General features: G+C 39.8%; 3 protein-coding genes across 6 annotated transcripts; 2 read left to right on the plus strand and 1 right to left on the minus strand.

Moving 5' to 3' along the window:
• The first annotated feature begins 78 nt into the window (after positions 1-78).
• clk2a (CDC-like kinase 2a) lies at positions 79-11,216 on the plus strand. Of its 4 annotated transcripts, XM_040121195.1 has the most exons (16): positions 79-183; positions 511-695; positions 1,857-2,068; positions 2,208-2,463; positions 3,685-3,775; positions 4,651-4,717; positions 5,341-5,457; positions 5,799-5,965; positions 6,551-6,645; positions 6,877-7,006; positions 7,384-7,466; positions 7,901-7,980; positions 8,088-8,178; positions 8,365-10,282; positions 10,387-10,484; positions 11,133-11,216. In XM_040121195.1, exons 3-14 carry the CDS (start codon positions 1,857-1,859, stop codon positions 8,551-8,553), a joined length of 1,578 nt encoding a protein of 525 aa, XP_039977129.1. In that variant the 5' UTR covers positions 79-183; positions 511-695; the 3' UTR covers positions 8,554-10,282; positions 10,387-10,484; positions 11,133-11,216. The 4 variants fall into 4 exon arrangements, with proteins under 4 accessions (XP_039977129.1, XP_039977128.1, XP_039977130.1 ...); XM_040121194.1 differs by having other exon boundaries at positions 8,365-10,484; XM_040121196.1 differs by lacking the exon at positions 511-695 and having other exon boundaries at positions 85-183; positions 8,365-10,484.
• Positions 11,217-12,040: 824 nt separating this feature from the next.
• On the plus strand, positions 12,041-13,625 carry si:ch211-81a5.8 (uncharacterized protein LOC560648 homolog). The gene is made up of 3 exons (XM_040121201.1): positions 12,041-12,287; positions 12,649-12,736; positions 12,825-13,625. Exons 1-3 carry the CDS (start codon positions 12,064-12,066, stop codon positions 12,978-12,980), a joined length of 468 nt encoding a protein of 155 aa, XP_039977135.1. The 5' UTR covers positions 12,041-12,063; the 3' UTR covers positions 12,981-13,625.
• A 101-nt stretch (positions 13,626-13,726) lies between these two features.
• Positions 13,727-17,234, minus strand: dnajc8 (DnaJ (Hsp40) homolog, subfamily C, member 8). Its single transcript, XM_040121198.1, has 9 exons — positions 17,100-17,234; positions 16,753-16,854; positions 15,728-15,784; positions 15,535-15,601; positions 15,303-15,397; positions 15,111-15,182; positions 14,537-14,628; positions 14,277-14,352; positions 13,727-14,172 (listed from the first exon to the last, which is right to left on the minus strand). The coding sequence occupies exons 1-9, from the start codon at positions 17,166-17,168 to the stop codon at positions 14,053-14,055; spliced, it is 750 nt and encodes a 249-aa protein (XP_039977132.1). The 5' UTR covers positions 17,169-17,234; the 3' UTR covers positions 13,727-14,052.
• Between the last annotated feature and the right edge of the window lie 110 nt (positions 17,235-17,344).

Here is a 17,344-nt window from a genome sequence, read left to right on the forward strand (position 1 = left end):
TCATTTGAATTTAGATCAGTCAAGTAATCGATTGATCCAAGTAATCATTTCAGCTCTAGAGCAGCCTACTGGGTGACTGTGGAAAGTTTCACAGTCAGTTTTTCATCCGGTGCCTCGCAGGACGTTGATCTGGTCGTAGATACTAAGTCAAACGTTGTGAGATCCGTCAAAAATTTTAAAAAAGTAAGTCAAATGTTTGACCTAGAAAACATTGTGAGATAAACCAAAAACAATTATAAATCAAAACTCTTTAGAGTCACGTCAAAAGTTTGACTTAGTTTGTCAGATTTATTAGGTAGTAAGTCAAATTTCAGGTTTACTGATTAAAATACAAATAATGTCAAATCCAAACATTTGACTAAATATTTCTCCATCAGTATTATATTTCGACATCAACTCATATCTGGGAAAATTAAATTTTGACCTTAAGATGTATTTATAACTGTTAGTTACGACTTGAGAGTAGTGAGTTAACTAGTCAACAATCTGCGGTTGTTTGTATACACACAGACGCAGGGAGGCGTTAGCACCTCTAGTCTGAAGCAGAACTAGCTGTACGGGGCAGACAGAAAAAAAAAAGCTGGCCGCTTGCAACAGAGCTTTGACCATCGGGCCAGCAAGAAGATAAAGGCGAAAACTGGAAAGCCACCACGGATTTCTTGTGGGACAAACGTACAGGCCTCGCTGCTAAAACGGTAAATACTATATATGAACCGTATCTTGCCGTTGAATAAGCCACATTCCGATCGAACGGTTAGCACGGCGGCTAGCGTAAGTAGCTGTTTAGCTGGTGAACGTAGCTAAGATGGCGGTCAAATTATTTACATTAGCTAATGTTGCTAGCATAGCATGCTATATGCCGTCGCTTGTTGGTCAGTTAGTTGCTTCGAGTTTAAATACATTTTTGTCGTTAATATGCTGGTGGTTGAAAATGGGAACACATTTAGTAATAGCACTTAATGTCCAAGTGGTTAGTGAAATCGACAATGTTAACGGCAGTGTTACTAACACTAGTAATGCATCGTTTTTCATGATATAAAAAAACATTAGCGACGCCTGTAGAAGTGTAAATTGAATGTGTGATTTGCTTATGATTTGAATCTTGTTAAAGTTAAACTGGTAATGGTTTTCCAAGTCAAGTTGTTTATTGTTTACAATTGTATGAAGCGCCACTACGCCTGCCAGAGGTGAGTTGATACTAGTTCAGTGGGATCATGCAACAGGGTTATTAAAATGTTTCCCCGCATTTGATTATTACTTCTCATTTACCTTTCTGTTATTTCACACATCTCCAGGCCCGCTTCAACAGTTGTCTGCTGTCTAGCTGCAACTATTTTTTGCACAGATTTAGAGTCAGCGTGCTTTCACTTCATGCACGTTAAAGTTGCAATGTGCGTTTCTGTGGTTTGCTGTGTTCAATTGTAGGTTAGGCCTCCTACACAATCAGGTTTCTTAACAAATACTGAGTTTATTAATCTTTTTGTCGTCAGTCAGACCTCTGATTTTTTTTTTTTCTGATCCGATTTTAAGGAGCACTTTGGTGTTGAATGTGTGGTGACAACAACAAAAAAAAACTGTTTCCAACTGCTTATTCAATTTGTTCTAGATTAGGTTTGTTCCTTTTTGTCCCCTTAAACTTTTTCCCCTACAGACTTACACAAGTTACAAAGAGACTGGCAGCCAGTGATGTGAATATTTGAATAAAGGGTCTCCTTTATTTGACTGCAATTGCTCACTGTAGTTATTAATTCAACAAACATTTCATTTATTTGAAGGGGCATTTTAGCTGTAGGCCTTCATTCTTTTTTAATTTTCTGTAACTCTTCATATGTCCTTTGTATGTCCTTTTTTGCCAGATGCCTCACACTAGACGGTATTCGTCTTCGGACAGAGACAGTCGAAGCAGCTACCAGGACCGTTACAGAGACAGAGACAGGGACAGGGACAGAGACAGAGGGCGAAGACACCGGCACAGAAGATCGCCTACTTACACTTCCAGCAGTGACAGAGACCGAGACAGAAGGGGGCGGGGACACAGACAGGAAGGGAGCTATGCACGCTCAAGGAGGTATGTTTGTGTGTATAGTGAGATTTGTTTGATTTCTTATGCTGAAAATGTATTTTACAGTAACAACTCTCCAGATCTTTTGTAAGTTTGGTTGGTTGCTGGTCTGTAGGTATTAATGTTTGATTGTACTCTGTTTTAGTCGTAGTTTTGACAATCGCTCAACGGAGCACCGGCCATTTGACCGAAGATACTGCGATCGAGACCGCGACAGAGAAAGGGAGCCACATGGAGCAACCGAAAGTTACTATCCACGCGACTTCTCCCCAAATATGTATGACTACCGACGCGGCCGTGAGAGGGAACGCGAACGGGATGAGTCGTATAGGCGGAAAGGCAGCAGGCGTAAGCACAAACGAAGGCGGCGTAGAACCAGGTCCTATAGCCCATCCTCCTCGGTGAGTACTGCCAGACCTGAGATTGTGTTTTAACTCTCCTCATCCTCTCTCTTTCCACCTCTCTCTCCTTCACTCAGCTCTTTCTGTCTCTGTCTTTCCCTAACAATTTCTACTCCTCAGCCCCTGGAATTGGTAAGTAGCACAATCTTTATGATTTGTTTTTGTTCTGTCAGAAGGATTTTTTTTTTTTTGTTTTTTTTTTTTTTTTTTTTTTTTTTGTTTTTTGTTTTTTTTGGTTTAAGTGGGTTTTTTTTTAAATTGGCATTTCTTTTTGGCAGAGCATTTTCATTTTTATGCAAACACGTTTTCATTGGTTTCTTAATGATCATCCACAAATTCTTGCTGCTCTTCAGATACACACCCACCATAGCTTTCCTAACTTCTTAACTTTGACTTTAGTTACACTTAATTCTGTATCTGTGGCCCTACCTTTCATAAAAATATATTTAGATTGTTATTTTAGATTATAGTTGTGTCGGAAAAGGCCTAAATGCCTGGGATAGCAGTTGTTTGGCCACTTGTGAACTTAGTGCAGATAGACTGAAAAAAGTGAAAATGTTCTACCAAACATCATATTAAATTCAGATTTAAATTGAATGTAGATTTTTGTTAAATTCAATGGCATTTAAAATGTCTTAGATTGATTTAAAATGCTGTTTTTGTGTGGGCTATATTTGACCACACCTGTGTATTAAGTAGATTTAAATTAAGTGAGCAAGGGGTTGAATTTGATATAGCATAATTGTTGGGGTTATCTTTATATGTTTCCTACTTGATTACATATGGTCCTCTCTTTTTATTTTCCATCTTGTTTAATGTGAAAAGTCAGCCTGATAAGTTTTGAATGAGTTATTTTACTGTCTTAATTGGTTTTTTGCGTTGATGAATGGATATGCCAGTTGCTTCTTTGTTTGTAAGCAGCTGTGGTTTAAAGGTAGAGGGGAGAGAGGAGCAGAGGACAACATGTGATCTTTGACTTGTTCCCTTGCACTATATCCCTATCGTTATATATTTCCTTCACGTGGTGTCATGCGTGAATCGCCCCATGACCACCAAACCCACCTACAACCACAACTACATCAACTACCACCAACACCACCCTCCTCTTCCCTCCTCGTCTACCTGTGCCGCCTGACGCCATGGCTGCGGCTGCCCCTGAAAACCCCCTGTTCCCTTTGGTCGTGTCGTGACCTGCTGATGGCGGTTTGGGTGTGAAAACAGCGGAGCGACAGCCGGACGCGGGCACTGAGTGTGAGGGACGACGAGGAAGGGCACCTGATCTGTCGGAGTGGGGACGTCCTGCAAGAGAGATGTACTCACTGCCACTACTCTATCGTAACCCTTCTCCATATGAGTATTAAAGCATAGAGCATTTACATGACATGGGAGTGCCTGATGATGATGATGATGCCTTGCTAGAATGCTCTTCGCTCTAGCTGAAATAGCAGGGTGGATTGCAAGAATGTTGAAGATTTTAGGAGGGACTTTAGATACTTTCTCCTTTTTGTTCTAGGGTTTTAAGCTGTGGAGCATTTTCTGTGTTTCACAGGTTACTTGACTTTTCTAAACATAGAATCCCATTCGCAGCTGTTTGTGTCTGTTGTGTTTTAGATTAAATCTCAGTTACAGCTTTAAATCTGTAACTTCAGCTAGCTATTTTCCGATATGAGGGTTTCAGGGATGTTGTTTATTTTATTTTCTTTACTAGACATCCAACATGCACATTGCCTGTTTAACCGTTTTATAGTACTACCAGCGCACATATAGACAGTACATTTATACTAGCACTTTTGTTATTTTCAGGACCATGCATTGTTTAGTAGAAATACTAATCATTTTTACAGTTTTACACACACACCTTGTCCTATTGGACAGAGACAGCTACATCATGAGAGGATGTGCCCTCAGTTTCGATGGCTGCAAATTGGTCATCAAAGGAAGGGAGCGCTTTACATTTGCCCCCTTATCATAGAGCAATGCATCTGATTATCATAGATAACCTCAATGTGTTTCAAGCCTGCCAGATTGAATAGGCAGCCATTTGAAAAGGGGATGGGCGCTAGCATGGATACGCCTGTCTACACTTTTGCATTATGTATTCCTGCCTAAGTCCACATGTCTAATGCTCCTGTTCTTTTTTTCCCTGCTCTCCCTTTCTCTTCCTTTTTTCTCTGTGTTGTGTTGCAGATGAGATTGTCAGTACTTTGGGGGAAGGCACCTTTGGGAGGGTGATGCAGTGCATTGATCATCGCAGGTGTGTGTATGTCAATTAAAGCTGAAAAACAAAAGCTGTCAGCTTGATTTTTTTTTTTTTTTTTAAAGAAACAAATGTTTTTGTGTTATGCTTGTCAGGGGTGAGACTTGAGCAAGAAGATATTGGGATAGTAATATTTAACATCCACGTTTACTATAGTTTAACACTGCTGTTTCCAGTCAGTGGCTGTTTATTTAAAAGCTACTCCCTCAGATTTTATCCAGTTTTTTTCTGCTACAGTTGTTGATTACATAGTGCAGTTTACTGCAGGCAAATTACTTCTTCTGTAGCTCGGCTTGGTGTGGCTGTGGGCATCTTTGAACACTGTGCCTCTCTTCTTGTTAGATTAATTGTGGAAGATCTGTTGTCTTCTATCAGGGCTAGAAATTTAAATCAAGCAAGTTAATTTTCATGGTCAGTGCCTTCACATAGTGACACATAGATTCTAGGCTAATGTCTTCTCACCAACTGGAGCTACTGTAGGGAGTGACTTCTCTTTTTATCCCATTTTATAAATTCAATGTAACAGTTGGGCCCTTTTCTGGGAACTGCATCTCCTTCTCAAAGTGAGGTTTACACACAAATTTGGTTTATTTTTTGTGTTTTATTACTTATGGTTACAGGGGAGGAGCACATGTCGCACTGAAAATCATCAAAAATGTGGAGAAGTACAAGGAAGCAGCTCGCCTGGAGATTAATGTATTAGAGAAGATCAACGAGAAGGACCCTGATAACAAATTGTGAGTTTTGACTCAATACTTTGGAGCTGCAACTAAATGAACTTTACTCATAAGTAACAATACTTGAACCAACACCATTTTCCTTATTGGAATTGGCCCATAAACCTAAAATGTACCTATACTGACAGTGAGTGTCACCAACCAGTATAGCTTTGGTCATGTCAGTAGTTTTGGTAGAAGCCTTACCCTTTCCTTGAAGCTTTTGAGAGTTACCAAGAAATGTTGTGCTAGATCAGTTTCTTTGAAAATTTCTGATTCAGCTGTTGTATCAGTAAACTGCTGTTGGCATAAAGGATCCATTACATCACTGACAAACCTCTTGTATCCTGTTTACCTTGCAGCCTGTGTGTACAGATGTATGACTGGTTCGATTACCACGGTCACATGTGTATCTCCTTTGAGCTGCTAGCCCTCAGCACCTTTGACTTTCTAAAGGAAAACAACTACCTGCCCTACTCAATTGGTCAGGTCAGACACATGGCCTACCAAATCTGTCTCGCTGTGAAATGTAAGTGTTTTTTTTGTTTTAACTTTAACTTTAATGTTCCTGTAATGAAGCTTTTTGACTAAATGCCCCTGCAATAATTAGTTTTCCAACAAACACACCTACATTCTTAGACTTATTTTCGTCAGTTGCCTACATGTGGATTGACAGGAGTAAAAGCAGCTGTTGTTTGTGGTAGAAAGCATGTAACCACACAAGGGCATTATAGCTCCAAATTGCATTGTGACCATTAACTTAATAAGCATCACAAGAGGAAATTATACTGTATAAATTCTGGCTAGGTCTGTTAAGACCTTGAGAACATTTGGAATAGTAAAAAGAACAGAACCCATAAAGATACTGACATTTGAGACAGTAAACTGAACAATTTATTTATTGAATTATTTTTAATAAGATACTTGTTTTTTCAGTATTTTATTTCTATATTCATCATTTTATGTTGTAATGATATGTTTCATCTAATCTGAATGGAATTAAGATCAGCCCTAGGAATGATTAGAAAATGGAATTTTGTAAAGTAACTTTCAGTTCATTTACAATCAGATGTGAAAGACTAAATAAGCAATGCTTTTTTTTTTTTCTCCATAGTTCTCCATGACAATAAACTGACACACACAGACCTAAAGCCTGAGAACATCCTGTTTGTCAACTCAGACTTCACAATGTCGTACAATGTAGAGAAGGTAAGAGGCAGTAGTATGCTAAGGAGAAAGGTGAAAAATATTTTTTAGGTGTCATGAATAAATATGAAATACCCACTGCTGTAACTTGAAAAAAGAAAGCGGATAAAGTAAAGTGGGATTGTGCTTTTGTATTGTACACCTACTACTACAACAAAGTTTGCATAAGATTTTGTAAGAAAGTCAGTCTAAGCTCAGTAATTCTGAGAAACACGTGTGTTTTCTGTCTTGCAGAAACGAGAAGAGCGGACGGTTAAGAGCACAGCAGTCCGTGTAGTGGACTTTGGCAGCGCCACTTTTGACCATGAACACCATAGTACCATTGTGTCCACTAGGCATTACCGTGCCCCTGAGGTCATACTAGGTGAGAATGACTATAAGCTGTTGGCCACGAATTCATTGAAAACACAACTTTTCAGAAAGGCATGTATGATTATTTCCACAAATCACAGGTCCAGTAAAGAAAAAGGACCAGATATTCACCAGGGAAATCAGTTTGGGGATGAGCAGCTTTGCCTGTTTCAGTTGGCAAATCTCGGTTTTTCGTACTTTACTCTGTTGCTTGAAGATTTACCGGGAAGTTCCTATAGAAACAGGCTTCGTCCTATGAATTGAAACAAGCTCAGCATCCCCACCCTGATGTTTGTTTGCAATTGTTAACTCCAGCCTGGAGTACCATCCATATAGGACATACATTTCTTAGTATTTTTAATGTATTCATTATGTGTTTTTGTCCTTCAGAGCTGGGCTGGAGCCATCCCTGTGATGTGTGGAGCATTGGCTGTATCCTGTTCGAGTACTACCTGGGCTTCACCTTGTTTCAGGTACAACAGCATCAAACTGCTACTAGCAGGTTGCAACCAATAGAATGGCCTCACTTATGTTTTAAGATGAGGAGAATAATAGGTAGAATGAGTTACCTGGTCGGTTAGATGATCTGGGCCCATATTTATCAAACATTACAGAATCATCCCCCTTATCAATTGTCCACCCAATGGGAATTTCTAACACGTTAGCACAGCTCTGAAGCTCTTAACTCTGGAGGATATCAGGGTAATATTAGAAGCGAAGATAGTTTAGTTTAGTTTAGTAAGAAATAAATAAGGACTGACTTCCCATTTTGAGATGATTGATAAATGTGGCCTTATATCTCGCCAAACAATGAAAGACGTTTGCTTGACTAAAAACATGTACTTGGCATGTGTAGATTTTCTTCTTCGCTGCTGAATTATTGTCATCCATCTCATTCTTCTTTCAGACTCATGACAACAGGGAGCATTTGGCCATGATGGAGAGAATCCTGGGACCAGTGCCCTCTAGGATGATTCGTAAGACAAGGTGAGAGAACATACGAACACACCAAAGTGATACTTTTTTTTTTTTTTTTTTTAAATCCACATGTACACAATTGAGCATTGCTCACACTGATGTCTGTACCCTCTCAGGAAGCAGAAGTATTTCTATCGTGGTCGTCTGGACTGGGATGAGAGTTCCTCAGCGGGGAAATACGTCAGAGAAAACTGTAAACCCCTGCGGGTAAGTGGAGTGGATGCGTAGTGGAAAAGGAATAAATACGATATTTAACAGGGCTGAAAAGTGAAAACTTCTGTTGTACTGAAAGAGCCAAAGTGTCTATTTTGTGCTACAGTTCTTCTCTTGACAGTCACTCAATATTCCCCCTCATGTTTTTTTGTTTTTTTCCCCTCTATGTCCTTCCATCAGCGGTATCTGCTGTCAGAGGCGGAGGAGCACCACCAGTTGTTTGACCTCATTGAAAGCATGTTGGAGTATGAGCCCTCGAAGAGGCTGGTGCTGGCTGACTCCCTCAAACACCCTTTCTTTGAGAATGGTGGCATTGGCGAGGCAGCAGGCAGCAAAAACTGGGAGGGCAACCGAGACATCAGCCGGTGACCCATGAGCCTCCAAAGACTGAATGACAGAGGAGATCAAGTCTTTTATATGTGGAACAGGTGAACTGTTGAATTGCTAGGGGCTTCAGATGTTTTCTGTCGTTAATCATTAAAGCATGGACATCTTAACTTCTTGCTCCTCCATCCCGTCCCTCTGATGTCCACCTCTGCAGCCACAAGGGGAATGTTTTTTTTTTTTGTTGTTGTTTTTTTTTTTTGCAGCAGCAGAGACCAAAACAACTCACAAAAGACTGGAAAAGGGTCAAAATTAATCTTTTGTAGTTGTCACAGCCTCAGTACAGGACAAAAACCTTAAATGGAAGAGCGTTTGTACCCAAAGTAAGCCTCTATGCAGCTCCGGTCTTCCTTTTGACTTCTGAACCACCTTTGTCCCTTCCGTCCGCCCGTCTATGAATTTCATCAGCATGTAAAGAAAATAATTCACTGAAGAAATGAGCACTACTACAGTCGGTCATAAAAAACTCAGTTTTGGATAAGAAATATCTTCTGATTCTGAAGTCTAAGGAAAGGGTAAAAGGGAGATTGAGCTGTATATGCAGTGCGAGTCCTCACCCAAGTAATTCTAAACATGGAGACATAATCTATTATGCTAACATCAAATTAGTAAATTTGAATATCATATTTCCTTGGAAATTGCAAGTATCCCCAGCAGAGCCAAGTGTCTCAAGTTTTTGTTTACGTTTTTTGTTAGGTGAGCACTTGAATTGCATATAAATTTTCATGTTTCTTTTTTATGTATAAAAGGATTACCCCCTATATGGAGACTTACCCTTAATCCTTGGTCATTAGGCCTGTTATTATTTGCCAATGAGATGATAATGGTGATGGACACTCCACACACAGGCCTTTGTAGCCTGTCTTATTGATATATATACTGTTTGTTATGGTATGCAATGCTTTCTGGGTGTGAGTGAGTGCGTGCCTGTGTGTGTGCGTGTCTGTGTGTGTGTGTGTGTGTGTTTAGAGGTGTGGATGGAGTGGCTGACATTTCCATGGTAATGTTTTGCTCAGAGACTTCTTAGTAGTTCAGCATTAGTCATGGGAATATTATCACATACTTTCAAACACAAAAAAACAAACTGCCTTTTTCCATGTGTGATATGGTCAGACCTGAAGTCTCTCCACTGAGGTTAAGCACACAGCTCCTGGTGGTAGCCAGTGAGCCACACACAACTCCGGTTGACATATTTATTTTGACTTCCAATAGGTCATAGTCCCCACCTCCCACCTGTAAAGTTGGACTTGTTTTTTTTGTATGAAATTAAAGCGTATAAAATTGTATATATGTATGATTGTGTAGAATTAAAGTTAAGTCCTTCTTGCCAGAGGCTTATGGTGTTCTCAGTATCAGTTTGGGCCTCTGGTAGCTAAAAGGAGGCGTTCTGTCTTTAAAAACCACCACTGTGTCCGAGTCCATCTCCTACCTCACTGACTAATACCAATGCTGGATTATTGGCAAAAAGATCAAAGGGGTGGCTGAAATGCGATTGTGGACAAAAGGAGAAACTTGTCTCTAAATGTTTGATTGTAGTCCTTTCAAACAACAAGATGCTTATTTTGTTTTTAAAGTTGGATTGCAGGGGTTAGACCTTAGACCTTCAAGCCAGTTACTTGTGGCTCGAAGAACCTTCTAGTTTTTAGTGCAAAGCTTGCAGGGACCCTGGAGCCGATCTTGACCTTTCCAAAAATGAAACTACTTTTGACCACAGGTAAGTGCTCTTAGCAGTCACATGCACGGCTGACGTATGCTTCCCATTATCGTGTTAATTTCCGTTTAAAAACTAACCTCTTTCTTTTCCTTCCAAAACCTAAGCTCAGCTGTCACCCTGTCAGGACAGGAGGGGAGGGAAACGGGTGATCTGCTGCAGCAGGAGTTTCGATGCTTCGTCACACAAGCTTCACCATCTGTCGGTAACGTGCCAGGCTACTTGTGCTTTGTTAGCATCGCTCACTATTCGCGTTCTTTCACCCTTCACTTTTGAACTGTTCATGGATGTAGCAATAGTTGTAGAGCCCCCTACTATACTGTTACTATACAGCAATGAAATTGCCAAAGGGCCCTGTCACACAACAGGACTACAGAATAAAAAATAATACAGGGCCTCTACTATTTTATTTCAAATTGTGCTGAAATTGACGCTGGGGGTTCCCTAGAGCCCCAGCCTGGCCTTGGTCACTCGGGTGAGTTGCCAACTTGGACTGTTTGTTGCTCAGAGAAAAAGAAATCAAAGTGTAAAGAAATGTAAGACAACAGCAAATATGAAGTAATATAATGATGCTGCTATTTCACTGAAATTGCCAGAACTTGAAGCCGGTACTCTGTGTCTTTTGTAAATTTGATATTTGTAAATACAGAGTTGTAGGTAGTAATACCAGCAATTTGAAGCATCAGAGCCAAGTGACTTATTGAATTGGGGATGGACAGAGTTATTTCTTCCCAGATCTGGTTTCAGTTCTGGGTTCACCGAGTGAATGGGTTAATGAATTAAACTAGTCATTCAGCTTTGTGACTCAGGTGCTTAATGTTTCCAGTCAATGAAGCTGCCTTTCCGTCTTTAGGGGGAAGAAAGAAATCCTCTTTGTGTCAAAAGCAACACCTTCCACTTCTCGGTCTGTCCACGCTCCATCTGTCTGGCCTCCGCTGACACTATCACCGAATGATCTCGGCAGCTGTTACTTAAACTCAAACTATACAGGTGGTTGCTACTGAAATTTAGAATGTGACTTGGGAATTTACTACCGCTAATCCACTTTAAGTCTAACTGCCTGCTGTAAACACGATTGACCTGATATGAGGTATGTAAGTGGTCAAATGTGAACAAGCAGCTGTTCTCCTGAGCAGGTTTGTTTTGAACTGCTTCTGTTGTTAATGAGATAAACGACTCTTGCGTCTTCAGCTAATCTCGTTTGAGGACCAGCGAGGTCATCAGTCAAATAGCCATAAGAGCAGACAGTGAGAGAGCAGAGGTGTACACGAAGCGAAGTCCTGGAACGAATTCCACAAACTGACTTTACGCCTCACAGCTTTGACAGCTGATTGTGTCTACAGGAGATGCCACTTGCAGGTGAGTCCCACTGTTTCTCTGAGGCTTTTACAGTATGCAGTGTTCATTTGCACTTTTAAAATTTGACAGCTTTAGAAAACGAGCACAGCTGTGTAGAATACTTGCAGGTTGACCGTATATTTAAGTAGATAATGCTCCGGTGCTTTTTCTTCACATTTTTAAATGGAAATGAAAGCAGCATGAGAAAGTAATGCTGCTAATACAAGCTGATGTTAAGTGTTGTTGGCATAATTGTTCTTTGTATTTGCAGATAAAAGCCTCATTCCTGGTGTAAATTAAAAGAAGAGCGTCAACACTGACATTTGTGTTCATCTGATTTAGAAAGAGTAAAGACAGTGTATAATCCTACATGCTGACACTGTCACAAAGCCAAGGAAACACCACCTAATTAACCGACAAACATCAGCAAGAGACAAACTCTGAGAATGGATTCCCTCATGTCGCTGGGCGCTCCCCTGAAGCAGTTCACCAGCTGTTTGTCAGGAAAAAACACCTCCAACAACAGAGGGGCCAAGAGGAGCCAGTCTGTCCGCAGAAGCAGCTTCACCCGCAGGAAGAGCGTCAGTAGGAGGAGAAGCCTTCCCTGCAGCAGCCAGAAGGTCCCGGACTCCTGGCTCAGAGTGTACCAGGCTGAACTGAAGAGAGAAAGGTACGGTGGCTCAGTAGAACTGTTTCAAAACAGATCCATTCATAAATTAAAAGTGATATCATCTTTAAAACAGGTGTTTTAATCTTATGGTGCTATTTTCTTCCCAAATAAACATGCTCTATATATATATATAATATATATTCTTTTTTTCTTTGAATCAGAATTGTTTTTCAAATTTTCAAACAATGTGACAACTCATTTAGGAATTAAAACTTTGCAGTTACTGTCTGGTTATCCAGCTGAGACTCTTCCCCATTTAGCCAGACAGCCCTGGCTTAATGGGGATAAGGCTCTTCCTCACGTGAATAAGCTGCTTGCCCATGTGCTGTGCCTGATTGGGGCCCTGTGCTGTTTGCCACAGGAAGCGACAGCAAGCCATGCTGGCCAAGAAGACCACTGAAAGGACTGTCAGAAGAACTCACTTCAGGAGCCACCACTGCCTCCCAAGGGTAGGTGAACAGTAAAATCAAAGTAAAAAATTCAGATTTTTTACTATGCAAATCCAATATTATTCAACCTCTCTTCCACCTGCACCAGACCACAACAGCTAGAAAACCGGCCCCGGCAAAGGACGATTCCTTCTTCGGAGCCTTCCAGGGCCTCAGTCTGGACGAACTGATTGGAGGCACAAGTGGATCTCCTGCTGTCGGTCCTTCTGCCGCAGGTGGAAGTGATCAGTGTAAAATCATGTGAGACCCAACATTTAAGGACAATCGGACTGTTTAAATGACCCTCGTACTCAAGAGACTGAAGAGAAAAAGGGCTCATGGAAAAAAGGTGATTTAAGAATAAGAGGTTTGCACCTCGGGGGGGTGGGGGTGAATTTGTTTGGATTAATATCTTTATTTGTCCTCAGAAAATGTATTGCTCTAGGAAAGAGTAGTGCTTGTTCTTGATTCCTCGACGATTCAGTATGTAAAGTGTATCAATTTCTATTTGTGTCTTTTCATGAAATATTAAGGTTATAAACTGATACAAGTTGGACTTGTGTAACTATTTTACTCATCCAGTGTTAAAACTCCTGAGCTAGTTTCATTTTGTGGAACCATTTGAAATCCAAAGCAGAAACTAAGCAGGTAAAAGGATTTTATTCAGTTTTCCCAAAACAACAAATAGAAAATTATGTGCAACAAACACCTGGCTGCTGTTTGGTGTTTTTACTGACAGTATTTCACTGAATAGATTTAAAAACATGCAAAACTAGTGGGGGTATCAAGACACTAATTCCAAAAATGAACAGGTAGCTGGTCCAGAAATATTTTCCTGTTTTGCGTATTCCAAGGTATTGTGTGTAAATCCATTCAGTACTGTATTGGCTTGTAAAGTGATTTGTAATAAAACCCAGATCCTCAAAAGCAATAATGCTCCTCCAGAACTCAGCTTTATCTGTCATTTTACTTTCTGAAATTTTAGGCTCAGCTTTGTAGACCACAGTAAGGTAGGCTTGTTAATACCAAGCTTTATTTAGTTTTAAAAAAATAAAGAACAAAAAGCAAAAAATAAGGACAAACAACATTTTTTCTCATCAGTTACAGAAATGGAAGATGCATCGTTTCTTTCTTACATGAGGCAGGTATGATCTCTGGGTCCAGATCACAAATATGTACATTAGAAAACCAAGTACAAAACTATGAGGAAGTTGTTGTACAACAAGTACCCTGATGACGACTACACAGCTAACTGCAGACGACGACGTGAGGATACACAGAACTGAGGGTTTTTATAATGGTGGGTTTGAATCTAGTGAAGTCCAATTTTTACAGCATCATTCCCTCTGTTCCATCTTGACTTTTGGGGGCTTGAGGAAGGACCTGTTCTTTTTCTCCTTGGTCTTGCCTTTGGCCTGGAAGTTCCTCCAGCTGTCTACGCGCCCATCCCTTGTTTCCTGAAAAAATGTATTACAAAAAATTGGTCATACAAGAAATGCCAAAAGCAAGACCATCATGTTTTTATTCATAAAGAAGTAACCAGTAAGGTGAGGGAATGCACCTCAAAGTTTTTCTGCCACTCTCTCTCTCGCTTTGCTTTCTCTGCTGCCTCAATTTCTTCCTCTCTTGCCCTTTTCCTGGTAAGTAAAGAGAAACAGAATAAGAAATCCATGACTTTTTTTTTTTTAAAATGGTGAAATCTCTAACAACATTTTGATCAGATATAGTATCACCATTTCAGTGATGCGGTGAAGGCAGGTTAACATTGAATGAGTCTTGTAGAACAAAATCATAGTGTAAATACTGAATACTGTAATTTACCTTTCATGCATTTCCTTTGCTTCCCTTTCCTTCCTCTTGATTTCAAGCTCTGCGAATAGTTTCATGGTCTGTTTGTACACTGCTTGCTTGAACTGGAAAAGGACAAGTTGAGTCACATAGAACCCATATATGGTGATGGACATAACCATGACAAATATTGGTAATTGTACTGGTAATAAATATCCTAATAATTCACAGCTAAATACTTTTTTTGGGGGGGGGGTTGAGGAAAGTTTCTACGGAATTAGCTGTAAAATAAAGCGTTACCCAAATATTTGCTATATTAACCTCTCTGAAAATCCTATTTGTCTAAATTAATGTTTTTATCACATTAAATGTATGACACTGAGTAACTGGTTGTAATTTTAATGTTTTGACTGCTATATCCAATTGTAACAACAATTAGTGGACTGATACAGTTTTTTAAAAACACGACATTGTTAAAGATTTAACAGTTTAATATATAAAATTGAATACATACATATACATATTTTTGTCTTATAATGTAATCTCGATTTAGATCAGATTTTCTTTTTAATACTGTCCCAGTGCATATTTTTTATGACTGACTTACCACTTCAGGGTCATCCTCCTCTACGTCCAATGGCTTCCCTTCTTTCTTCAACTGTTTCCTTTTCTCCTTTACCTGTTGTTGAATGGTAACATTTTATTTTCTGCCAACCAAATACCCATCAGGAGAGCTGAGTAACATGGACACAAAGTGCCTGAAATGAATGAAAAGTAAGGAAATGTGTTTAACACTCACCATGTGCTCCACATATTCCTTTCCTGCATGGATCACATCTAAGGCTCTCTTCTTCTGTTCAGGATCCAATAGGAGTTTGTATGCTTTGTCCACAGCTACAACACAGTGAGATGTTCAGGTGAAATTAAACTTGTGCTATCTACAGAGAGCCTACACAAAGACAGAAGCTGGACGTAATATTTCAATGTCTGTTAACATGATACGAATTAATCTGTGGGTGTAAGGATTTTACCTTCGAAGGCTTTCTGTGATCGGTCTGGGTCATCCTGATTTTTGTCTGGATGGACCAAAATGGACAACTGCACAGTTAAGAAACCAAAGATAAGGAATTAAGAAACAGAATACACATGATTGGACTATCATTACGACCATAGACAAGACCACTTAAATGCCTGCCCCGCCCCCCCCACAGTTCTTTTGCTTACCGCCCGAAATCTTTTCTTCAATTCGTCGTCTGTTGCATCTGGGTCAATTTGCAGCACCTGAAGATTATATCAACATTTTACTGATAACAAAATGTTTTATATAAGCACCTTTTTATCAAATGTCTCAATATAAGATTAGTAATATGCTAAAATACAGTTGTTATGAGAGTAATGGTGGCAACATTATCACGCTCTGATGCAGGTTTTATGCTAGCAGATTTGTCAGCCTGTTGATTGTGATAAAATTCACCACGTAGATCAAAGCATGAGGTAAATATGTTGCTGTTTTGCCCTGTCAAGTACCTCCCTTTTTCTCTGATTCTTTTCTGGTAAACACTGGCACCATATGTAAGCTAAAACAGTAGTATTGAAATGACCATTTCGGCTCAATTACATCAGAAATTTAATTTAAATTTCACCGATTTTTTTTAATTACAAAGAGCAATCATCCCAGTCATTTATCAAGTATAGATACAGACACATTTTTAAAAATTTCCAAGATGTGTTGCTTGTTTTTCCCCACTCCATGTCATTATAAATCAAAACTTTGGGTTATCAGCTGTTGGTCAGACTCACTTTGGGCTGTAGTAACTTGATTAACGTGATTGGTATCAATATTTTGACATTTATTAACTGACAAATGTATTAATACATACAGTACTGAGTGAACGTTTTAGGCCTTAGATGTTGAGATTCTTATCCATCACGCAGTAACACCAGGGAGGCGTCTGATTGGTCCTAAACTCATCCTGCAGCATGACAACCATCCCCAAAAATACAGCAAAATAACTATCTTCTGAGACAAGAAGAACAAAGAGACCTGCAACAGGTGGTCTGGCCCCCACAGAGCTATCAATGATATCAACATCATGGAGTCAGTCTGGAATTACATTAAGAGGCAGGAGAACTGTTTGGCAATGTCTCCATGATGCTTGGAACAAACTGCCCGCCAAGTACTTTTAGTCCCTAAAACGTTTGCACAATACTGGACATTAATAATGAAACTACTTCATCTGTACACTTACTTCAAAGGGATTGAGATTGAAGTAGGATGAGCCAGGTCTGAGCAGTCTGTCAATCTGCTGCTTGGAGGTTAACACAGAGTCTCTCTTCTCAATCTGCTTCACCTGTTACAGATATAGACATATATAAAAGTAAAGTAGGCACGTAGACGATCCTTGGTGGTGTCCTGCTAACATCAGACAGACGAAGCTGCTCAGTAAACGTTAGCTTCTTATCGTTAGCTGATGCTAATGTGTGCAAGGCCTCGTAGGCGATAAACATGAACATCGGTGAGTAACAGACCTCAGCCGATGCACGGAGAGCGACCCACACTTTCGAAACACATACATTCAGATAAGCTTCATCATACCTCTGTGTAAAAGTTTTGAAATAATTCATCCGAAACAATCTGAGAGGGCTCTCCTCCGGCGGCCGCCATCTTCCCCCTGGTTTACGTGTGACGTGAGTATCATGTGACCGTACAGTTAATAATCCAAAATTGATCTTCTAATACCTCAGGGTTATTAATATGTGGTCCATACATTAAAAAAACGAGTTTAAGCCAATAATATTTAATTATCGATTTAAACTGGAATTTACTTGTTTTTTTTTTTT

Source organism: Xiphias gladius, chromosome 24 (genome assembly GCF_016859285.1).
Source record: "Xiphias gladius isolate SHS-SW01 ecotype Sanya breed wild chromosome 24, ASM1685928v1, whole genome shotgun sequence".
NCBI lineage: Eukaryota > Metazoa > Chordata > Actinopteri > Istiophoriformes > Xiphiidae > Xiphias > Xiphias gladius.